The sequence below is a fragment of the Eptatretus burgeri genome, chromosome 1 (genome assembly GCF_056783735.1).
Source record: "Eptatretus burgeri isolate ZD-2024b chromosome 1, Ebu_testis_v1, whole genome shotgun sequence".
In the NCBI taxonomy this organism is placed as follows: Eukaryota; Metazoa; Chordata; class Myxini; order Myxiniformes; family Myxinidae; genus Eptatretus; species Eptatretus burgeri.
In genome coordinates, this window is record NC_140961.1 from 117498254 (window position 1) to 117521274 (window position 23021).

The following is a 23021-nucleotide window of genomic DNA, read 5'->3' on the forward strand; positions in this document are numbered from 1 at the left end:
AAACATTCAGAAGAGCACCGTTCAGAAGATCCTTCGCCAAGACATTCATGACTTTCCATACAAAATTCTAATGGAAAACGGTGCTTATTGATCAACAGAAACGCAAACGACTAGACTTTGCAAATTGGTTCTCAGGAAAGTTGGAGGAAGATGCAGACTTCCTCAAAAAAAACTTCACATGATGGACAAATGCCATGCTCACTTGTCCGGGAGATAAACAAGCAAAACTTTCGGTACTGGGGAACTGAAAATCCTGGTAATGCATCAACTGAACTGGTGCCTTGATCTGTTCTCAGTCACCATGTGGGTGGCGGTTGGTTGGTATGGGATAATTGGTCCATACTTCTTTGAAGATGACCAGGGACGCACTTGCACGGTAAACCAGAGGAACTATCACGAAGTGATTCAGGAATTCTATCTGCCTGAGCTACGTACTCAGGCCCGTAGGAGAAACAACCTGATCCAGATGAGAACCCAGTGGTTCCAGCAGGATGGGGCACCACCCCATACAGCCAGGGAAACAAGGCGTTTTCTCAACTAACGTTTTGAGGGCCGCTTTAGCTCCCACTACGAAGACGTTGAGTGGCCACCCTATTCCCCTGACCTTACTCCTCCAGTCTTCTTCTTATGGGGGTATCTCAAGGATAGGATCTATGGAAACCCGAGGCCTCAGACTCTTGATCAGCTGAAGAAAAACATCCACCGAGAAATCCAGAACATTCCTCAGGAAACGTTTCGCAAAATGATGGAGAACATGACAACGCGTTTGCAGGCAGTGATCAGACAACGTGGAGCCGACGTCGAACATGTGGTCGAAAAGAAAACGACGATTCTATACCAAAATTTAAATATTAGTGGCAATTTTGACATTGGGACAATAAACTTCAACCTTTCAGCTTTCAATCCAGCCATATATATATTTTTAAAATATATGTTATGACCATCCTCTTTTTAGATGAAAAGTTGTATATTTTTTTGGGACACCCTATATATATATATATATATATATATATATATATATATATATATATATATATATATATATATATATATATATATCACCAAGATAGTCATCCCAAGCAATGGATGGGATGGGAAGTTTTTTTTGCCCCACATTTTTCGGCACGCAAGGCAGGCAAGGCCCGCGAGATAAGCTTTGGGTTTTTCACACAAAACTTAGTAAATTGATCTACTTTTCTTCTGCTGAGGAATACATTTTTATTTCATTTTAAAAAGCATACTGTAACACTTAGTTATGAAGATACATCCCAACAAGGAATAGGCAATAGCAATTAGAGCAAATATTTCAGTTGCAATCTTGAACTTCCCCTGTGTGCTGCTATTTGCAGGTATAAAAGCCAGACCGACGAGTAAAAATGTGAGCATGCTGAAGGTGATGAACTTGGCTTCATTCTTGGCTGAAGGCAATTTCTGAGCCTTTGATGCTAATCCAAGGCAAATGGCAGCCATCACTCCGAGGAAGGTGATATTACAGACAGCCCAGGCAGGAGAGTCTCCACCACACTCCACTATGATGATACCAGGATGAACCTGAGTGTTGAGATTTACATGGGTCTGTCCCACAAAGATCCATGTCAGGCTGAGAGTGATTTGGGGTCCCAACGATATAAACAATACAACCCAGTTTTTCAACAGTTTATATTTTTGTGAATTGTTGTTCTGCTCTGTTTCCTCTGCAAATGAAAGAAACCAATAAGTTTAATGCACTGTATTTTAACATTAACATGTAAAAAACAGACAAAATGTCATAGCTCCTGCCATGATAGTAATTTTGCTGTGTGGAATTAAAGGGCTCGCCCATATTTAAGTTCAACTAAAATGGCCACCAGTGGACCAGTCGGCCATCTTTTATCAGATCGCAAAATAAAGTGAGGTGCATGTGTATGCAATCATGTACTGTGATTGTGTAAAACTTGAACAAAATATACCATGCATGTCTACCAACAAAATAATGCCATGCATGTCTGAGAAATGGTTGGGTACACATTTAAGGAACAAAATGGTGACCAATCGGCCATCTTGGTGCTGATATTGAAAAAAAAAAGATGTGCATGTGTAAGTCATCATTTATTCTCTGTTGGCCAAGTTTTAACATTGGTAAGTGCATGTCCGAGAACTGGTTGAGGACATGTTCAATATCAGGTTGTTTTTTTTACCACAACAATGGCTGCCAGTTGGCCATCTGAGATCTGATCTTGAAAAAAAATGACGTGCATGTGTAAGCCATCATTCGTTATGTGCGCCAAGTTTTAACTAAATTGGTAAATGCATGTCTGAGAAATGGTTGAGGACGTGTTCAACATATTTTTTTTTTTTTTACAACTAAAATGGCCACCAGTCTACGAGTTGGCCATCTTCAATCGGATCGCAAAACAGAGTTAGGTGCAAGTGTATGCCATCGTGTACTGTGATTGTGCCAAGTTGAACAAAATCGGACCATGCATGTCAGAGAAATGGTTGGGGACACGTTGAAGAAACAAAATGGCTGCTCGTGGGACATGTTGGATCCGATCTCGAAAGAAAATGACGTGCCATCATTCTTTATCTGTCTGACAAGTTTGGGTAACATCAGCAAATGCATGTTCTGAGAAATGGTTGAGGACTTGTTCAACATCAGTTTTTTTTTTACATCTAAAATGGCCACCAGTTGGCCGTCTTGAATCTGATCTCGAAAAGAAAATATGACATGCCATCATTCTTTATCTGCATTCCAAGTTTGAACAAGATTGGTAAATGTATGTCTGAGGACGTGTTTGACACTGGGTTTTTTTTTTAACAACTAAAATGGCTGCCAGTCAGCCATCTTGGATTGGATGTTGGAAAGAAATAAGACGTGCATATGTATGCAATCATGTGATGTCTTTGTGCCAAGTATGAATAAAATCGGTCCTTACATGTCCGAGATATGGTTGCGGATGCACATTTGCACACACAGACATGAAAATCGAGACCAAATCCATAAGCCCCCATTTTGGACCAAGTCCAATGGGGGCTAAAAATATAAAGAAATTAACTTGACATACACACACCCTTTTCCTACAGCATTCGTGAAAAAAAAAGAAGAAAGGACCAATGATGTGTGACTTGCTGAGAATACACTAGACTGATTTTGGTGAGTCTCTTTAATGTTGTCAGACTTCTTGAGTTCTATCTGCCCCCCAAATACGGTACATGTGGTGGTTGACTTTATCACTGATGTAGAAGTTTCCTCATTTGAAAATGTTAACTCATCAAGAAACCCAGGGCAATTGTGAATATAACAAAAGCAAAAACAGCAACATTAATAACAACATTAACATTAACAAAACTTAATGAATGAGGCTTTCATATGCCATTTACAGTTTGTTTCTATTATCTGGATAGAAAAAGTTATAAAAATTCATGTGTACATCTGTACTAATCAGTGTCAGTGTGTCAGTTAGTCAGTCAGTGTGTGTGTGTGTCCACCATAATTCCCAAACTATGAAACCCAATGGACTGAAACTATGCATGCATATGAAGGGAACTTCAAGGAAATGCATGAGTGAAAATTGTGTGTTTAAGTTAATTAAAATACCACATTTGAAGATAACTAACGGCGTTATTTGATAATATCCTATCTCATGCGCATCCTTGGTCACTCCACTCTCTCTTGGTTTGTTTTTGGTCTGCTCAACAATGCTTTGATTTGAAACAGGCCGCAACAGTTTCTTAAGGATAAAGCTCTCAATTTTTTGCACTTTCCTCATTCATATCATCGAATGCCTCATCTGTCGGTATACCTACAAATCGCTGTATATATCACTTTTAGTGCCATAGTTTTCAAATTAGGAGCTTGGAGCAATTTTATGCATAAAATGATGCGATTTTCCACGATCTACACTGACGGACGAATTAAATTATATAATCGAAATCTAATTTGAGTTTGGAGAATTGGATCACGTGGAATAAATAATTGTCAATATCTGGAGGGAAATCTGAAAATGTTAAGAAATCTGCGATCTTTTGGTTTTTGCCGGTATGTCCCATTACCAATGAGCTTGCTTTCACTTGCCAAGCCAGCCATTCCTGATCAACCATTTTAATTGGAGTGCTTGCTTGAGTGCTTAAGCCACTTGGCGAGAGCCCTACATTTGAGAGCGGTATTATGCATGCAGTTCTTGTCCCAATCAGGAGGTACAGTCGGCGGTTGCTGAAAGGAAGATGTATGTAAAAAGCACACACAGACATACAAATGAGTAGATTTGGATTTGTTTGGTGGTGAATATAACAAAAGATTCAGGGTGCATGCCTCTTTTCAAAAAATGTTTCTTCAATCACTTCATTAGAGTGCTTGCTTGAGTGCTTAAACCACTTGGTGAGTACTCATCAAGCTTCGAACTCTACAAGCTTCCATGGCAGAACCGCAGCTCAGTTCTCCATGGCAAGATCTCCAAAGTTAGAATGGCAAAATAAATTAAAGGATTACAACGAATTCAAAAAATAAACGTAAAATGTTTTCAGTGGCAACAAAATATAAAACAATGAATCTCCACACCACAGCAGGATAGTCGAGAGGTACTCACATTTGCTCTAAACTGTCTAGCCTGGGTTTGAATCTCAACCCAGCTATAAACTGTCATCCCAGTGGTTCACAGGCAGGGAGATTCATTAATGTGTGTGCCATCTCTCGAATGGATGTTAAACTGGGCATCTCATCTGCCGGAATCCCCCTTTTCCTCTCCCCTCCCTCCCTCTCTCCCCTCCCCTCCCTCTCTCTCTTCCCCTCTGTTAAAGAAACCAATTTAAGTTGAATGCACGTTTTTGTTTTCCCTGTCGATCAATACTTGCCAATAAGTGATGAAACCAATCTGAGTGGGTGTGTAGCATCGGAATTTTCATGTACGTGCTACTTGTGAATGTGTGCAGCTGGAGAGGAACCCAGGTAGGATTTGAAAAGCAAAGCACTTACATTGTGCAGCTTTTATTGGTTTCTTTAGTCAGATTATTTGTATGCAGAGGAAAGGGTTGTGGAAGAGCTATAACACTGAACGAATCATGACACAACAGAACAAAAGGAATAGTACAGGGTGGCCTGAAAGTCGCTTCACCCTTACTAAATTTCTCACACCTCCCTCGCACCCCCTCTACCATCCCCTGCCATGGTATGCGGAAACACTGACTCACTGATGCGAGCATCAGTAGGAAGTTGGACAGCATGGCGGGCACAGATTGCTGCAGTGTCGAAGAGCAGTTGGTTGCTTGTGTTTGGGTGCATGAAAGGGCACACACAGGCCAAACAATTGCTCAAGTGCGGACAGCTTTCGTGGAATGCTTTGGGAAAAGCCTTCCACATTTCTCATCTTGATACCATGGAAACCAAAGCCTTCAATATTATTGGAATCTCCCACGATGAGGCTGAGTCTTTGTGCCAATCACTTTCCCATCGCAGCGAGGTCAGTGGTCTCTGTGTTCGACTGCCTCCTTTCTGGTCTCGCACCCATTGCTCCTTCCATGCTTTGTCCCCCCTCTCCAATGTTTCGACAGGCCTCTCACAGTCCAGCATCAACCCCTTCTGGTAAAATCCCAAAATCCAGGATCACTGCTCCCCTCTACTCGTTTTCTTTTTTCCCACCTGTGGAATCAACTTCCTTCCACTTCAATCTCATTCTTACCTCCACGTCTTCAAGCCAGCTCTTCACCACCATTTCAGATCAACACGTGGGAGCATGCACCGGAGCAGCACGTCGCTGTGTCCACTTTCCGCTTCCGTGCTCACTGTGTCCACTCTAAGGGCTTCCGTCTGGCCATCCCCCAGGCAGATGCCTGGCCCATCCCGATCTCCTTGAGATGCTGATCTAACTGCTGCAACTATGAGACACGTGGTTGGCCCATTGGCCTCCTCCAACTCACAAGGCTCCCTCACTGAGAGAATCTGGTGAACAGGATCAGCATCAGGAAAATGAGCCACATATCCGTACAGACGCAGGTGATGCTCACGGACTATGCAGGTAACAAATCTCATTTGGGTCTCTCTCAGCAACCGTTCGTTGGACACAAAGTCTGACACGTGATAGCCAAGGATTCTCCGAAGAGACGTGGTACCGAAGGAATTTAGTCTCCATCTCAGATCCCTGGTCAGAGTCCAAGTCTCACATCCATAGAGCAATGCTGGAAGCAGCAAGTACCTGAAGACTCAGACTTTTGTACTCCTGCACAGGTAACAGCAGCGTCACACCCCACGATCCAGTGAATCCATGACTCACCAGGCCTGACCCAGACGTCTGTTGACCTCTGGCTCACACCTCGCAGAGACATGAATATCACTGCCAAGGTAAGTGAATCTCTCTGTGACCTCAACATCCAGGTACAGACAGGATAGCAGCATCCAAGATGTCGATGAAAGCCTGGATCTTAGTTTTGAACCAGGAAACCCATAATCCCAGCAGCTACGACTCCTCATTCAGTACCTCAAGGGCCCGCAAGAGGATATCTGGAGTCTCTGCAAAGATGACTGCATCATCTGCGAAATCAAGGTCAGAGACCCTGACATTCTCAATCGATGAACCGCAAGTTGATCTCTCCGACATCCTCCACAGAATCTAGTCCACACGAGTGCTTAAAAGTGTGGGGACCAGTACACACTCCTGATTAATTCCAGTAACAACTGTAAATAAGTCAGAGATGGTATCACCACATCTCGCAGCACTCTCAGTTTCAGAGTACAGTTCAGACATAAGATTGATCAGTTTTGGTGGTATTCCATGAAGATCAATAATCCTCCAGAGGGCATCCCAATTCACTGAATCAAACACTTTAGAGAGATCAACATTGGCTGTAGTCAGACCCTGCCAAAACTCTCGTCTACATTCGGTGAAGACACGAAGAGCAAGGATACGGTCAATCATTGACCGATTTGGTGTAAAGCCTGACTGCTGTAGATGCTGGTGCTAAAGCAGATGGTGGAGAATCCTGTCAAGAATCATCCGAGCAAAGACCTTGCCCGGCACTGAGAGCAGCGTCACCCCTCAGTAGTTGCTGCAGTCTTGGCGATCACCATTCCCTTTCTAGAGAGGGACAACAAGGCCCCTCTTTCAGTCAGTTCGGATGATGCCTGTGTTCCAGGCAGAGCACAGAACTGCATGCAATGATACGAGTACATTTCCACCAGCCTTGAGAAGCTCAACATGGATGCCACAGATCCCAAAAGCTTTACTCCATTTCAACCGGTTCACCACAGCCTGTGTTTCCACAAACAAAGGTGGACCACAGTTGATTGGAGGGTCAGCAATCGGGATAGTAACACCCCTGACATCCAACTCGACAACTGTTAGATCAGCCTGGCACAGCCGCTCAAAGTAATCAGCCCAGTGGGCCTTAACTTCAGACTCCTCTGTCAAGAGGCCACCACCCTCTGCTCTCACTGCAGTGCACCGAGGGACGGGCTTGGAAGAACGCAATGCGCTAATTCCCCTGTAAACCGGATGAGAATCACTTGACCAATACGCCTCAGCTTCCTGAACAGCTCAGCTCTGCCATTCAGCCTGGCCCTGTGACTCTGGTCAATGGTATTCAGTGTTCCTCGAGAGACAAAATTCTTCTTCACCCTTCGGTGAGTTCCAAGACATCCACCGGCAAAATCAAGGACGGTGGTCTTGAAGGCACTCCACAACTCTTCATAATCCTCCAAAGCACCCAGACCCCCCAAATTTCCACTCAGCCTGTTCGCGAACTCCTCAGCTCCCCTCTCATCCATGAGCTTTCCAACATCAAGCCTCAGCTGGGATGGTGCCATTCTCCTGGATTTAAGCTGCAACTTCAGAATTGCTACAACAAGCCTTTGGTCAGCATTGAGGAACTGAGCACTCCTGTCGACCCTGCAGTTCTTGTTTATCCTCCAGCAACCATCAATGAGCACATGGTCAATTTCCTTTGCCACACCACCAGCGTTGGAATATCAAGTCAAGCGATGAGGCGTTGAAACCATAAACCAGTCAACCTAAGTCCATGACTTCTTGCAAAGTCAAGGAACTTTGAGCTATTCTGGTTCACAGTTCCAGACCCGTGGGGACCAACACATGTCTCATAACCATCCCTATCAGTTCCAATCGATGCATTGAAATCCCCCAATACTGGAAGAGTATCTCGCCTTGGGCACTGGTCAACCACAGACTCGAGCTTGGCATAGAATGCGTCCTTCATGGTGAGATCACTCTCCTCAGTCGGAGCATTTTCAGAGATCAGGGAAATGATACCCAAGGAGTGACAGATCCTGAGTCTCATAATGTGCTCCTTGACCGGTGTTACCTCAATTATCATTGGAGTCAGCTTATTGGACACAGCTACAGCAACTCCTTGGGTATGGTAACCATCAGAGCGACGACACCAATAGTAGTTGTAATCACCCACCATGATCTTGTGGTCTCCGAACCTCAGACATAAACCACTATCGAAAAATATCATCTTTTCTCACCCTAATAACCCCCTGTCCCTCTATGCCACACTCTCAACACCACCTCCTTCCAAATTTCCAGTTCTTCCCTCCTGAGACTTTCCTTCTGTTGGCATCATCTGCTCATCCCATTCCTCCCCACACCCATTTATTTTTCACCTCCCTCATTCTTGACCTTTGGCTCTGCTGTTGGGTCCCCCCCCCCCGCTGTTCCTTTTGCCCTGTTGCATCCTGATCCATTGAATGTACTCCACTAGCTCTTCCACAAGCTTTGACAATGCATCAAAGAAGTTCTCACATTTTAGGAGGGCTGCTTTGTAGCCCAATAAAAGAATGCTCTCCCCTCTGAGCAAGTGCCCCATTTCACATATGCATGTTGTGCTGCGGTGTCCTCTCAAAATGTATGCTGTGGAATCCAAAGCTCTAAAAAATCCTTAAATTTGCTCACGAATAGGAAGGAGTACATGGCCCACCACCCTCACAAATAGGAAGGAGCACATGGCCCACCACCCTCACGAATAGGAAGGAGCACATGGCCCACCACCCTCACAAATAGGAAGGAGCACATGGCCCACCACCCTCACAAATAGGAAGGAGCACATGGAAGGAAAACGGTTCACAACAACCTCACTAACAGCTCACAAATAGGAAGGAGCACACGGCCAGCTGCTCTCTCACCCGAGACAGGTTGATGGCATCTGAGCTCAATATCACCTCTTTTCAGGGGTTTGTCCCTGATCTGCTCTTTCATTCTTTTGTGCCTCCTCAGTCCCTGAATCCCATACAAATTCGTCCAGCAAATCCCACATTGTGCACTCAAACAATTCAAGCCTACTTTTCACTCCTTTTTCTTTGTGTTCTCTTACTTGTGTTACCTCCTTCCTCATTCGGTTTGAATCCAATCTTATTTACTGCGGTTCTAATTTAGAAATAAACCAACATCTCTGGTTATATCTCTACACGTGATCACTTCTATCCACATTAACCATCCTCTCTTGCCCCCATAGTTACACATTATGTTTCCTTCCTGATTTTCTCTTCTTCTTTTGTTATCTTGCTCCATAGGGAAGGCAGCGTGAGTGTATAGGGGAAGGCAGGGTGAGGGGAAGGGAAGGCAGCATAAGGGCAAGGGAAGGAAGCATGAGGGGAGAGGAGGGGAGGGGAGGCAGTGCATCAGGGCATTTCCGGGGCAATACAACACACCCAAACAGCAACGTTTTCTTTTCAACCACCATGTTCTATTCTGAAACGCAAAAGAAACTTACCACCTTTTAAACCTTCAAATATCAACAATAACACTGCATGTAGTAAATGTGTGAACTTATTTGTGGACAACAGTGTCCTCACTGTCAGACAAAACGGTCACGGATGGTCACTTGAACCTTCAATGGTCACTTCATAGCACAGCTGTTGAACAGCCGTTTTGACTGTCAGTGATTAGCCAAGGGGTACGGGATGATTTTAATGAGCTGCACGTGATGTCTTGATATTGGCTTTAAAAAGGGCAGTGCAAAATGGGCATTTCAATCACCATGCCACGATTGTCAAGGGATTAACGGCAGTGTGCCTTGGGCATACTGCAAGGTGGATCGAGCAACCGTGAGGTGGCACGTCACCTTGGCTGTTTACACCAGACGATATCGGCCCTGGTGGACAGAGACACCCTCCACAACTCTGCAGATGACAGACCTCGATCAGGAAGGCCAAGAGTCACCACTGCAAGGCAGGACAGGCAGATGGTCCTAAGTCAGATGGCTTCAGACATTGAGGACTGAGTGGGACAGAATCCACCAGCAATCCATCCAAAGACTGGTAGGCAGTATGCGCCGACGATGCACAACCTGTATCCAAAACAATGGTGGCCACACACGCTATTGAAAGGGGACTGACATTGCACCCTGTGCTGTTCTGTACTGTAGAACAAACTGATGAGATAGTGTATCTTGGTCAAAAACTTGACATGTCATCAATAAAATGCCAATGTTTCAATGAGCAATTGTTCGTTTGTTTTATTTTGAACTGTTACAATTTTATTACATTTCAAACAAGTGGTAAGTTTCTTTTGCGTATCAGTATATATATATATATATATATATATATATATATATATATATATATATATATATATATATATATATATATATATATATATATATATATATATATATATATATATATATATATATATATATATATATATATATAGTGTTACGGTTGTAGAAATTCGCAAACCACCATTCAGGTCCCGTAGGTGAGATATCTCTTAAGTACATGTGTAGTTAGCCCAAATCCGTTGTCTTGAGGGAATTTATGTGATTCATTCGGGTTGCGACGCTTTGAGATAGCCGTTTTTCTTTTTCTATTTTTATTTTAAACGACAAACCTCCCCACACTTCGCCACTACCCCCGCTTGTACTGTATGGGCGGAGCCCGAGTCACGGTTGGGGGTGGTCGCGTGGTTGTGGCTTCATATGTCACGACTCGCCCACTGGGGACTTGTAGCACCAGTCGGCGTCAGGGGCACATGTGCTGTCATTAGCAGTATTCTGAAGGTCGTGTGCCTGTAGAGTGCATCGAGTACGTAATAAAGCGGAGCTACGGGCATCCGACTCCCACCCTCTCGCTCGAGGCAATAAAGCGGAGTTGTGTTACCCTCCGGCTCGTGTCTGCCTGTTCGCACCTCTACCACGACACCACAGTTTGGCGATGAGGATGGGATCGACATGTGCAGAGTGCCTGGTTTCCTCGGTATTGACTTGGAGTTTTTAGCCGGAGTAGTTGGATTGCAGTGCGCACGGAGTGCCGGGGAAATCGGCGCAGCTCGCGCGGTTCGAGTTCGACCACCTGGCGAGGAGCCCAGGGAAGCGCATCGCGAGTTTCGCCGCTCGGGTGAGGCATCTCACCGGCGCCTGCACGTCCGCGTGGTTCAAAGTCACGTCGAGTGAACGGCTGGGCTCGGGAATCGTTTTATTTCTGATTTGCAAGCCTCGGGAATGGTTTCTGCAATGCCACGGCTAAAGGATGAGGACATTAAGTTCAACTCAGAAGCGGCGTCGGCTTTCGCACAGACTCTGAGATGTGTCCGGAGCCTCGATGGCCAGTGCGCGGCAGGTGATCCGGAGGTCAGCGCGATGTACCAAGCGCACACAGCCGCACGCACAGTCTTCGGTGCGGGTTGTGACCGAGCATTGCAACGCAGCCAGTCGGACGGCGGTCTGAACACTCAGGGACATCTACGGTGTGTGTGCCGAGGGTCATTCCCATCATAACGGTCATGAATGGCGGGGTGCGGAGCGACCCCTACGTCCCGGGTTGAGACCTACTGCCGGTACGGTGTTTTGTGCATGGCGTACACCTTTACGCCCCGGGTCGAGTCTTTCAGCCTGGGCATAGTGATCCCGGTGACCCGGAACAGGAGATGCTGCCGATGTTGAACCTGTTTTCAATTGGTCCGAAGGTGACAAGACCAATGGCAGTGGAGGTCGAGATGATCGGGGCACCGAACGTTTCAAGCTGATACCGGGGCCGCAGTGTCAGTCATGGGTGAACGTGCCGCTCGTGACCTCCGGGGTGTTCACCTGGTCGAGACGACGTTTTCGCCGTGCACGTACACCTGCGAAGCGATGGCACCAATTGCTGTAACAGACGTCTCGATGGTCTACCAAGGTCAAAGCGCCCTACTCTCATTGTTTGTGGTACGAGGGGAGGGGCCCGCCCTTTTGGGCCGGGACTGGCTGGCTAGCCTCAGGCTAGACTGGATGGCGTCAGCCGGTGACCTTGGACGGCCCGTGCTGGGCCGGTTGGTGTTTTGACATGAGGAGGAGGAGTTTCCTGTTTCAGAGTTCGTACGTCCAGGTGCACCTGTGTCTCCTTCGGGGCCCGTACCTCCATTTGGGCCCGGGCCTCCCTCGAGACCCGAGGGCAAGGTTCCAGCGGCAGGAGCCGCGACGATGCAACATGGGTTTCGGTCATTGATTCCTGCGACTATGACATACGGTTCCGGAGCAACGGGGGCCGTGCCAGCTGCAGCGGTCGCTCGCTCCTCTGCTGCGCTCATGATACAGTGCACACCCGTGTCATGCAGGCAATTTCAACGGGGGATTGGAGCGAGCTGGTCGCATTCAAGAAGTTCGCGGGATGCGAACATCGACGGTGTCCTCGTCGATGTTCAGATGATGACCGGCAAGCAAGTCGTCTCAACGTCGTGACAACCAAGAGGCGTACGCACGATGGGGTTCATAAATTGCTAATTGTTGTGTATTTGATTCTTGCAGCATGAATGATTCGGCTTGGCGTTGTTAAAGTAAACGGGCCGCGTGTGAGCATAATGTGTTTGGTTGGGATCAATCAATGGGATGACCGATATGATCAATATGATGTGAAGAGCTTGCGGACGATCGTTGCGAATAAAGAGGTCTTTCTGATCTCCAGCTGCGAGGACAGTCCGCGGTTCGCTACCCTCTCATGTGTGGAAATTATACTGGGAGAACGCGCTGTATGTGAAGGGGAGTTGGCATCTGCGCAGACGATGTTCTTGCTGTTGTATGACACTGATACGTCTCCAGGCTACACTGATCGTCCGTGTGGACGTGCATTGAGATCTCGACTGGATTTGATGCGTGGGTTTGTTATGAGATTGGTGGTGCGGCCGCCGGCTAACTGTCGGTTCGACTTGCACGTGGCACGACGGCGCTGTTCAGCGTCACCCCCTCCCCTGATATTGCCAAGGTCAGATGTGCCTGGCGCCATGGAGCGCAAACCTCTGGTCTCGACAAGATCAGCCGCGCTGGCGCCCGCGGGGCTTGCAGGCTCAGGGTGTTTACCTGATTCGGTCCTGTCTGAGGGAGATGTGCCAGCTTGTCGACCGGGGGCATTTGATGGAGCCGGGGGAGGTTCGCTTGGGGTGTCATCTCGACCTCGCCGGGTGGGCGTGTAGGCATGAGCCGCCTGGGGGCGCTTCTGCTGCGTAGTGATGCTGTGCTTCCCAACTTGCTTCTTTATATCTTTAACACGGCCAGGGTTTTTTGTGGTCTGCAGCCATCATTGAGTTCGTCGTGCAACTCAGTACTCGAGCACCTGTCCACTGTATTTTGGGATTCAACTTGAAAGGATGAATGATATGCAAGGTGAACACAGCGGCATTGAGGTTGCAGGTTGTGCAGATGAAGCACGTTTTCTTTTGTGCCGTCTCATCTGGGTTTGATTCACGGCCACATGGTTGATGTCATTTTCTTCCCCTTTGCTTGTTTATGTCATCGTTTTTTTTCCTTTTTCACCAGTTTTCTTTTTTGTATCATGGTGCCAGTGCGTTTGCTAGATGCCATGTTTGGCTCTGGTTGCTTTCTGTGTTGTAGTGCCAATGATTTTTGATTATTGTCGTTTTATAAACATGCTTTTAGTGGGGAGGAGTGTACTGTATGGGCGGAGCCCGAGTCACGGTTGGGGGTGGTCGCGTGGTTGTGGCTTCATATGTCGCGACTCGCCCACTGGGTCTTGAAGCACCAGTCGGCGTCAGGGGCAGCATGTGCTGTCATTAGCAGTGTCCTGTAGGTCGTGTGCCTGTAGAGTGCATCGAGTACGTAATAAAGCGGAGCTACGGGCATTCGACGCCCACCCTCTCGCTCGAGGCAATAAAGCGGAGTTGTGTTACCCTCCGGCTCGTGTCTGCCTGTTCGCACCTCCACCACGACACCACAACGCTGACGAACGCAAACCTCCACGCAAACAACAACCGCCACCAACTACGCCACAATGCTAACCACGCTACAATTACCCTCACAACAACCACCACCATCTTCGCCACTACCCCCCGCTGACGAACGCCATCCTCCATGGTCCACACTACGACGGTTTCCGCGTTGGAAACCGTCGAGAATGCAAGGAGGGAAAGAAGGCACAACGATGGCGCGTGGATTTTTCCTGCCTGTTTTTCCCGTCTGACTTCCCCGTGCTTTGGAGTGGCGGAAGAGCGATGCAGGTCAAAGGTCAAAGGTGAGAAAAGGTGGGGGCCTCTTTTTGGGGGAATAATGCTCTGGCTCCAAGCCAAAAACTGACTCCCTCGGCCCCCAGACGGAGCGGGGTGGAGGGAAAGTGTGAGGGCACGCCCCGTTCGAGAAGCTTCTCCAAGAAGCTCGAGGGGAGGTGGAGCCCCGGGCAATTAAAGTCGGACACGGGCGGAGCGCTTGGGGGGTGCTCTTGCTCTCTTCGTCCTCTTCCGCTCGCTCTTCTCTTCGTGGTGGCCGCTGGCCTGATCCTCTGTGGGGCGGTCCCGAGACCCCGCTGGCGGGACGGAGCGTCTGCCATTCCCCACACCGCGACCTCGAGCAACAACGTCCCCCCCCCCTTCTATCCGCGCTGGGATAGCGCCGGAAACTCGGTCCGTGGCATCGAGCGGCCAACACGTGCCAGCGCGAGGCACGGCGGAGAGGAGTCGCCTACCATGCAAGGGCACGGAGTCGCGGGCAGGCGCGACCACGTCGACGGACGTGGGAGAGGGACTCGACGGCCCAAAGGGAAGTCACCATTTTCTTTTCGGGGTTTTTGTATGGATCTTGTGGCGCCATGTCTTGTAAAGTAGACATGTTAAAGTGTTGCCGTGTGTCGGTCTCATTCGGTTGTAGCTCTGCATTGTTGCTTTTGTTTTAATTGCTATATGTGTATTTTGACTGTTTGGCTGTATATGTGTGCTCTCCGTGTGTCGTGTAAATAAAGTGCTTGCATGTTGAACTGTGCCCATTTCGCTTTGTCTGCTTCCTTTTAATTGACGCTCCATCCTGCTTCACGTAAAGGGTTCATAGTGGGCTTAATACGCCCGATAATTAATCGGAACCGTCGAGGCGGACGATAACACTGCTCAAGTATCACTGAAGCACGGAACGGACTGCTTAAGCGGTTCGTTTCCGGAGTCGGCCTGCGGCGAGGTACGATCGCCCGGTCGACCATCCGCGCAGGTACTTAGGTAGATATAATTTGGTGAGCAACCCTATCCTGCGTGGGTGGGCAATTGGCACGGTCGTAGTGGGGTTAAACCCCCACCGGCGACTTGCTCCGGCGTTGTTCCGAGAGGGTCACGACAGAATTGTCCGTTCCGGTGGGCGAGGCGGCCGCCATTCGAGTCACGTGGCCGTTCGCACGCCGGCGGGCGCGAATTCGCAACACTGGTGTCAGGAGTGGGATACGAACCCATCCCCCTCCTTGCAACACTGGTGTCAGAGAGCGGGAAACAAACTCCCCCGTCTCCAAGCAAAATTCATGGGGAATCGGTTCAGGGGTGGTAGGAGCGACCCCCGATTCCCTCCAAATTACGAGCAATTTAAATTAACCCCTTACGAGAAATAAGATGAAGTCTCAAGGCGAGCGGGAGCCGGGGGTATTAGAAATGGATTTAGAATGTGTTGAATCCATGGCCCAGGATGAGATCCCCGTGCAGGAAATGCTTGTTGTGCAGGACGAACTCCCCCAACCAAACCCAGAGCCTGAAATGGGTGCGGCGGTGGCCGCGGTGTCTGACACCTCCCTCTCCCTCTCTGCCAAAACCCCCCGATCCTTGCTGAATCGGCTCAGCCGAGTGCGCCCGACATGGCCCAGCTATGCGCCATGCTGGCGGCAATGAATGCGAAGATGGATACAAACACAAACGAAATAAACAACGAAATGAAAGGCATGAACGAAAAAAATGGATGCGAACATGCAAGCATTCAAGAGCGATATGCGGACACTGCGGGGTGAAACGCAGAGTGTGCGGCAATGCCTGCAGGCAGGCAAAATGGCGACGCCACGTGCTGGGACAAACGAGCTGGGGGGGGAATGCAACGGCTGTCAGGCCCGCGGTGGGAGCCGGGTGAGAAAATAATTCGGGAGACGCGTTGGGCGAGACACGTGGCGGTAACAACGACGGAAAAAGTGACGGTGACCGAGAGGGAAAAACTAAATGGGGTGACCGAAACGTGTGAGACGAGACACGAGATGACAATTGAAAGAAGAAAAGAAATAATAGTTGAGACAAGGGAGACAACAAGGGAAGAGACGGAAATAAGAGAAGCGGGAGATGGGAACGATAGAGGGAAGACGACACAATCCAGACGGGGTTAAAGACGCACACACACACGGAGTTGGTGGAGGACGATGAGGGTGAGCTCGCAGAGCATGTGGGGACCTGGTGCGAGCAGTTGGAGAGCCTCCTCCAGGAACGAGGGGAGGGAGTTTGCCCCCTTGAAGCTGATCACTACCAGGTGGGTTCGGTTGTGCTTTGCGAGTTCAAGGGGATGAGTGCTGCGAACGGGTGCACGGAGAGCTTGGGGGGTATAGAGGCCCCGGAAACCCTTGGGGTGGAACAAATCCCCAGTGTGGTTGTCCCGGTGTGTGTGGTGCAAGGTGTGAGTGCGCCCCCGTGTGCGAGTGGTGTGGTTGCGAGTGTGCCGGAATACGTTCCTCCCAGCACACGGTGTGTGAGAGGGACAGTATGTGTGAGAGAACGGTATGTAAGGGAGATGACGGTGGGCATGCTGGAGCACGCAGCTGTGTCTCCTGGCGTAAGTGTGAAGGAGTGCAGTCTGAGCGTCGTGACAGGCAGGAGTGTGTGCGTGGAAAGGAGACGACAACGGCGACAGAGGGACAAAAGCCGAGTAGCGGCCGTAGCTGTTTTGGGAACCGCGCCGGGTTCACCCAGCAGTGAGCGCGAGGTCCGTGCCGTGCAACGCATGAGGCCGCCACGTGCTCGCTTGCGGGAGTGAAGCCCGGTCCGGAAACGCCAGCGGTGGATTTGCCGATCCCGCGACGGACAAAGTGTAGACAGGTAAACGGATTTGGACCGGATGGGTTCTCTACGCGGGCGGGTGTGTTAAGCTCCAACGGGCAGAGCACATGTGTTCGCGTGGGGAACCCCTCGAGACGTGGCACTTGTGTTTTTTTATGCGCCGGGTGACGTCATGGCTGCGTGTATGGTTGGAATGCGGCAGGAGGGTGAATCCCTGCTGGATGGTACCGTCCAAGAGGGACGAGGGACGAGAACAGCTGCCATGACGTCACGCCACAGGTGCGCGGCTGTGAATTGCCACGTTGGTGCGCAGGTTGCGAGTTGCCGCGCTGGTGCTGCGCAATAAAAATGAAAAAAAAAAAAAAGAGCAAGCCTCGCTTTCAGATGAACAGGATTCCTGGGCAAGGGGTGGATGAACCCCTTGACCAGGGCACAGGATGAAACTAGCTAGGGTGAAGGGTTAGTGTTAGCTAGACCGGCTCCATGGGGCAGGGGTAAGTCCTCATGGAGCCCGTGGAATGGATTAGGTAGAGGGTTTTAGTTGAGATTTAAGTTGGGAAAATGATTTTAGGATTTGGAGACAGAGACAGACTTTGGATGTGTCGTGGGGACATAGCTTAGCTACGTAGTGTTAAAAGGAACGTGCTGTAGTTTAAGGGACGACGTCGGAGCACGAGTTAGGTTGGGGATGTAGTTAGAAGGGTGGCAGAGTTCAGCGGAATGTGTTGAAAAGTTGTGAGGTGAGTGCTTGGTGAGTGAGTGAGGCCAGCGGGTCTGTGTGTATGGAGCGAATGTGGAAGGCATGGTGCGATGAGTGATTGGGGGGAGGAGTGACTCCCACTCAAGGGACCCCGGGGTCAGTGCAAAGTGAGTTAGTGGGTTAGTTAAATTAACAAAAATGGAAGTCGTTTTGTTGTTGGTGGGAAAGTAGGCTCGAAACCCGTTTGGATGGGTGCAGGAGCCCTGTTGACGGGCTGGGAGCGTGGCTGCGAAAGGTGAGTATCGCTGAGTGGGTACCCCGGGCACCGGGCTTGTCGGCCGCGGTTGGCCAAGGGCCCATGGGGGGGCCGGGATAGCGTAGTGGGCACGGGTGCGCCCGCATGATGCAGGGGCCCGGGGCACCATTAGCCACGTGGGCAGTGTTGTGGGCATGGGTGACCCTCGGAAAGGGGCCCGGGAAGCCAGCCTGCCACGTGAGCGTTTCAGGGGAGTCGCCATGGAGGGCACTCCCCGGTGTTTAGGGAGCTGGTAGGCTCGGAGGCAGTGTAGTGCCCGGGGGTGCCATAGCTGGAGAATCAGCAGAGGGTAGTGCCTGCCAAGGGGAGCCACGCATCCCAGCCATGAGACCGTGTGAGGGCACGGGAAGAAAATTGGGGGGCGAGGCCCGAAATTGTGAGGACACCAACATAGGCGACGGGAATTTGGGTTGTTAGAACCGATAGCTAAAGCGAGAGGCATTTTTTTGAAAGCCCCGGGGTAGTTTAAAGGTTAATGGTTAGGGTAGATTAGGAAGTGTACCCCTCCGCAACATCCATCCCCTCGCTCTCGTTGTGGGCCGCTGGACCCACTTTGGGTTAGATCTCTGAAGTCTGGAGAGGCCATCCTGAGGCTTGAATTGGGCCTCGACACGGGACGAGAGCTCTGCCTCATTCCCCTCCAGGAAGGGAATGTAGGGGTTGGGAGTAGGCTAGGGGACGATAAAGGGGGTTAGGGGACGATTTATAGTGAGGAAGCAAGAGTAAAAATAAAAACAACAAAAAAAAGTTGGGGCTAAATTGGGTTTTGCAAGTTAAGGGAGTGGGTATGGACAGTGACAGGCAAAGGCGATAGGTTGGGAGGGAGACCGTTGGGTAGGTCCGAGCCCGCCTTCCGAGTGGCCAGCACCACCGCACTCCCTCCACAGCAAGAGGCCGGCCAACTTCATCGGCAGCTGTTGTATTGCTGCAAGGCCTGTGTCGACTAGTTCGTCTGCCGGCTCTGTTTGCCTGCAACGGCCTTGTTCTGCAGGCTGTTTGCCTGCTGCCTTTGCCATGCCATGCCCACTGCCCACATCATCAGTTTGCCCCCATTCAATTTTGATTTGCCCCCCCCCCCCTGTTCAATGTGATGTGCACCAGGATCATCAAGCAACAGTTTGCAAGCTGCAAGAACTGTCCTGTTGGCAGCTACAACACGGGCCTGCAGTGGCGGCCCGTGCGCCGGTTTGACGTTCGTTTTGCTCCCTGCAGAGTCCATTGATTCTGGGCCATGGTTTAGTGTAAAATTTGTAAGTTAAGGTTAAGTTGTACTGTAAATATGAGTGTGCCCCTGGCATGTATGTCTAGCGCCGGCAATTTTATTTACATCGTCTGAGTGAGTGGGTTTGTTCAGTTAGTTACTCAGCCCATAGGTTATTTATTTTTGGGACACGAATACCATGAATGTCGCACTCAGGGATCCGTAGGTAAAACGTACTAGGGGAGAACTACACATGATGGCACACGAAAATTTGACGACTCTGGACGAGTAGTGTTACGGCTGTGGAAATTCGCAAACCACCATTCAGGTCCCGTAGGTGAGATATCTCTTAAGTACATGTGTAGTTAGCCCAAATCCGTTGTCTAGAGGGAATTTATGCGATTCATTCGGGCTGCGGCGCTTTGAGATAGCCATTTTTCTTTTTCTATTGTTATTTTAAACGACAAACCTCCCCGCAAACAACTGCCACCAACTACGCCAGAACGCCAACCACGCTACAATTACCCTCACAACAACCACCCCCATCTTCACCACTACCCCTGCTGACGAACGCAAACCTCCACGCAAACAACAACCGCCACCAACTACGCCACAACGCCAACCGCGCTAGAATTACCCTCACAACAACCACCACCATCTTCGCCACTACCTTCGCTGACGAACGCCATCCTCCACGGTCTACACTATGACGGTTTCCGCGTTGGAAACCGTCGAGAACGCAAGGAGGGAAAGAAGAAGGCACAACGATGGCATGTGGATTTTTCCCGCCTGTTTCTCCCGTCTGACTTCCCCGCGCTTTGGAGTGGCGGAAGAGCGATGCAGGTCAAAGGTCAAAGGTGAGAAAAGGTGGGGGCCTCTTTTTGGGGGAATAATGCTCTGGCTCCAAGCCAAAAACTGACTCCCTCGGCCCTCGGATGGAGCGGGGTGGAGGGAAAGCGTGAGGGCACGCCCCCTTCGAGAAGCTTCTCCAAGAAGCTCGAGGGGAGGTGGAGCCCCGGGCAATTAAAGTCGGACACGGGCGGAGCGCTTGGGGGGTGCTCTTGCTCTCTTCGTCCTCTTCCGCTCGCTCTTCTCTTCGTGGTGGCCGCTGGCCTGATCCTCTGTGGGGCGGTCCCGAGACCCCGCTGGCGGGACGGAGCGTCTGCCATTCCCCACACCGCGACCTCGAGCAACAACGTCCCCCCCCCCTTCTATCCGCGCTGGGATAGCGCCGGAAACTCGGTCCGTGGCATCGAGCGGCCAACACGTGCCAGCGCGAGGCACGCCGGAGAGGACTCGCCTACCATGCCAGGGCACGGAGTCGCGGCCAGGCGCGACCACGTCGACGGACGTGGGAGAGGGACTCGACGGCCCAAAGGGAAGTCACCATTTTCTTTTCGGGGTTTTTGTATGGATCTTGTGTCGCCGTGTCTTGTAAAGTAGAACTGTTTAAGTGTTGCCGTGTGTCGGTCTTATTCGGTTTTAGCTCTGCATTGTTGCTTTTGTATTAATTGCTATATGTGTATTTTGACTGTTTGGCTGTATATGTGTGCTATCAGTGTGTCATGTAAATAAAAGTGCTTGCATGTTTAACTGTGCCCGTTTCACTTTGTCTCCTTCCTTTTAATTGACCCTCCATCCTGCTTCACGTAAAGGGTTCGTAGTAGGCTTAATTCGCCTGATAATTAATCGGAACCGTCGAGGCCGACGATAACACCGCTCGGTTATCACTGCAGCACGGAACGGACCACTTTAGCAGTTCGTGTCCGGAGTCGGCCTGCGGCGAGGTACGATCACCCGGTCGACCATCCGCACAGGTACTTAGGTAGATCGAATTTGGCGAGCAACCCTGTCCTGCGCGGGTGGGCAATTGGCACGATCGTGGTGGGGTTAAACCCCCACCCGTGACTAGCTCCCGGCTTTGTTCTGAGAGGGTCACGACAGAATTGTCCATTATGGTGGGCGAGGCGGCCGCCATTCGAGTCACGTGGCCGTTCGTATGCCGGCGAGCGCGAATTCGCAACAAATATATACATATACATATATATATATATATATATATATATATATATATATATATATATATATATATATATATATATACATATACATATATACATATACATATACATATACATATACATATACATATACATATATATATATATATATATATATATACATATACATACATACATATACATACATATACATATACATACATATATATATATATATATACATATACATATACATACATATATATACATATATACATATATATATATATATATATATATATATATATATATATATACACACACATATACATACATATACACATATATATATATATACATATATATATATATATATATATATATATATATATATATATATATATATATACATATATATATACATATACATACATATACACATATACATATATATATACATACATACATATACATACATATACACATATACATATATATATATATATATACATATACATACATATACACATATACATATATATATATATATATATATATACATATACATACATATACACATATACATATATATATATATATATACATATACATACATATACACATATACATATATATATATATATATATATATATATATATATATATATATATATATATATATATACATATATACATATATATATATATATATATATATATATATATATATATATATACATATACATATACATATACATATACATATACATATACATATATATATATATATATATATATATATATATAAATAACTGGGCAGAAAATCTCTTCCTCCTTAATCTTTTTCTTCATTTATAATAATGCAAGTCTCATATCGATTAGATTCAGAAAATGCTGATTTTATTTTCCACCTTTTAAAGCATCACAAAGCAGGACACCCGACTTGCAACACAGGTGAGAAAAGAATACACAAAGGCAGCTGATATTTCAATAATTTATTCTCACGGTTTTTAAAGGATGAAAGAAAATTTTTATTCCGGTTTTTTTTTGGGCATGTACGCAAATATTGGTATTTCCATCAGTGAAGGGACGGGTCTTACTTCTGGTGGATTTGAAAACAACAACCAAGCAGCTTGGTGAGCGCTTGCCATGTGGCTTAAGCACTCAAGCAAGCACTCCAACAGAACGCCTGGCTTGGAAAGCGATTAATGATTGCGGCTCGGTCATACCAACCTATGCACCCGAAAACGCTCAAGCAATGTCCGAATTGGATAAACTAGTGCGGGCCCGTAAGTGCGAGGCCGTATGTGCAAAAAAAAAAAAAAAAAAAAAAAAAAAAATTCAAACCGCGTGCCAGAAACAACCACACAGGCCGTTCCTTCGCTCTCGCGAAGGCGTTCTGTTGGAGTGCTTGCTTAAGTGCTTAAGCTGCTTGGCAAGCGCTCACCAAGAACGTACGTGCATGCCCGTACGTGCAAAAAAAGCAAAAAAAAGAAAAAGAGGAACAATTGTGACGTCATAGTACCGTGTCCTGTCATTGGTTTGGCAAATAAATGGCCATAACTTGGGAACCACTTGTCCGATTAATATCAAACCTTGAAAAGGCACATCCACAGGG

At 48.1% G+C, this 23021-nt stretch overlaps 1 protein-coding gene across 1 annotated transcript in view; it reads right to left on the reverse strand.

Moving 5' to 3' along the window:
• Nucleotides 1-1218: 1218 nt before the first annotated feature.
• The window catches only part of LOC147035264 (extracellular calcium-sensing receptor-like), a 42228-nt gene continuing 20425 nt past the window's right edge, over nucleotides 1219-23021 (reverse strand). The window contains exon 4 of the mRNA XM_085864667.1: nucleotides 1219-1694. Coding sequence (XP_085720793.1) covers nucleotides 1219-1694 — 476 coding nt within the window. The remainder of the gene's footprint in view (nucleotides 1695-23021) is intronic.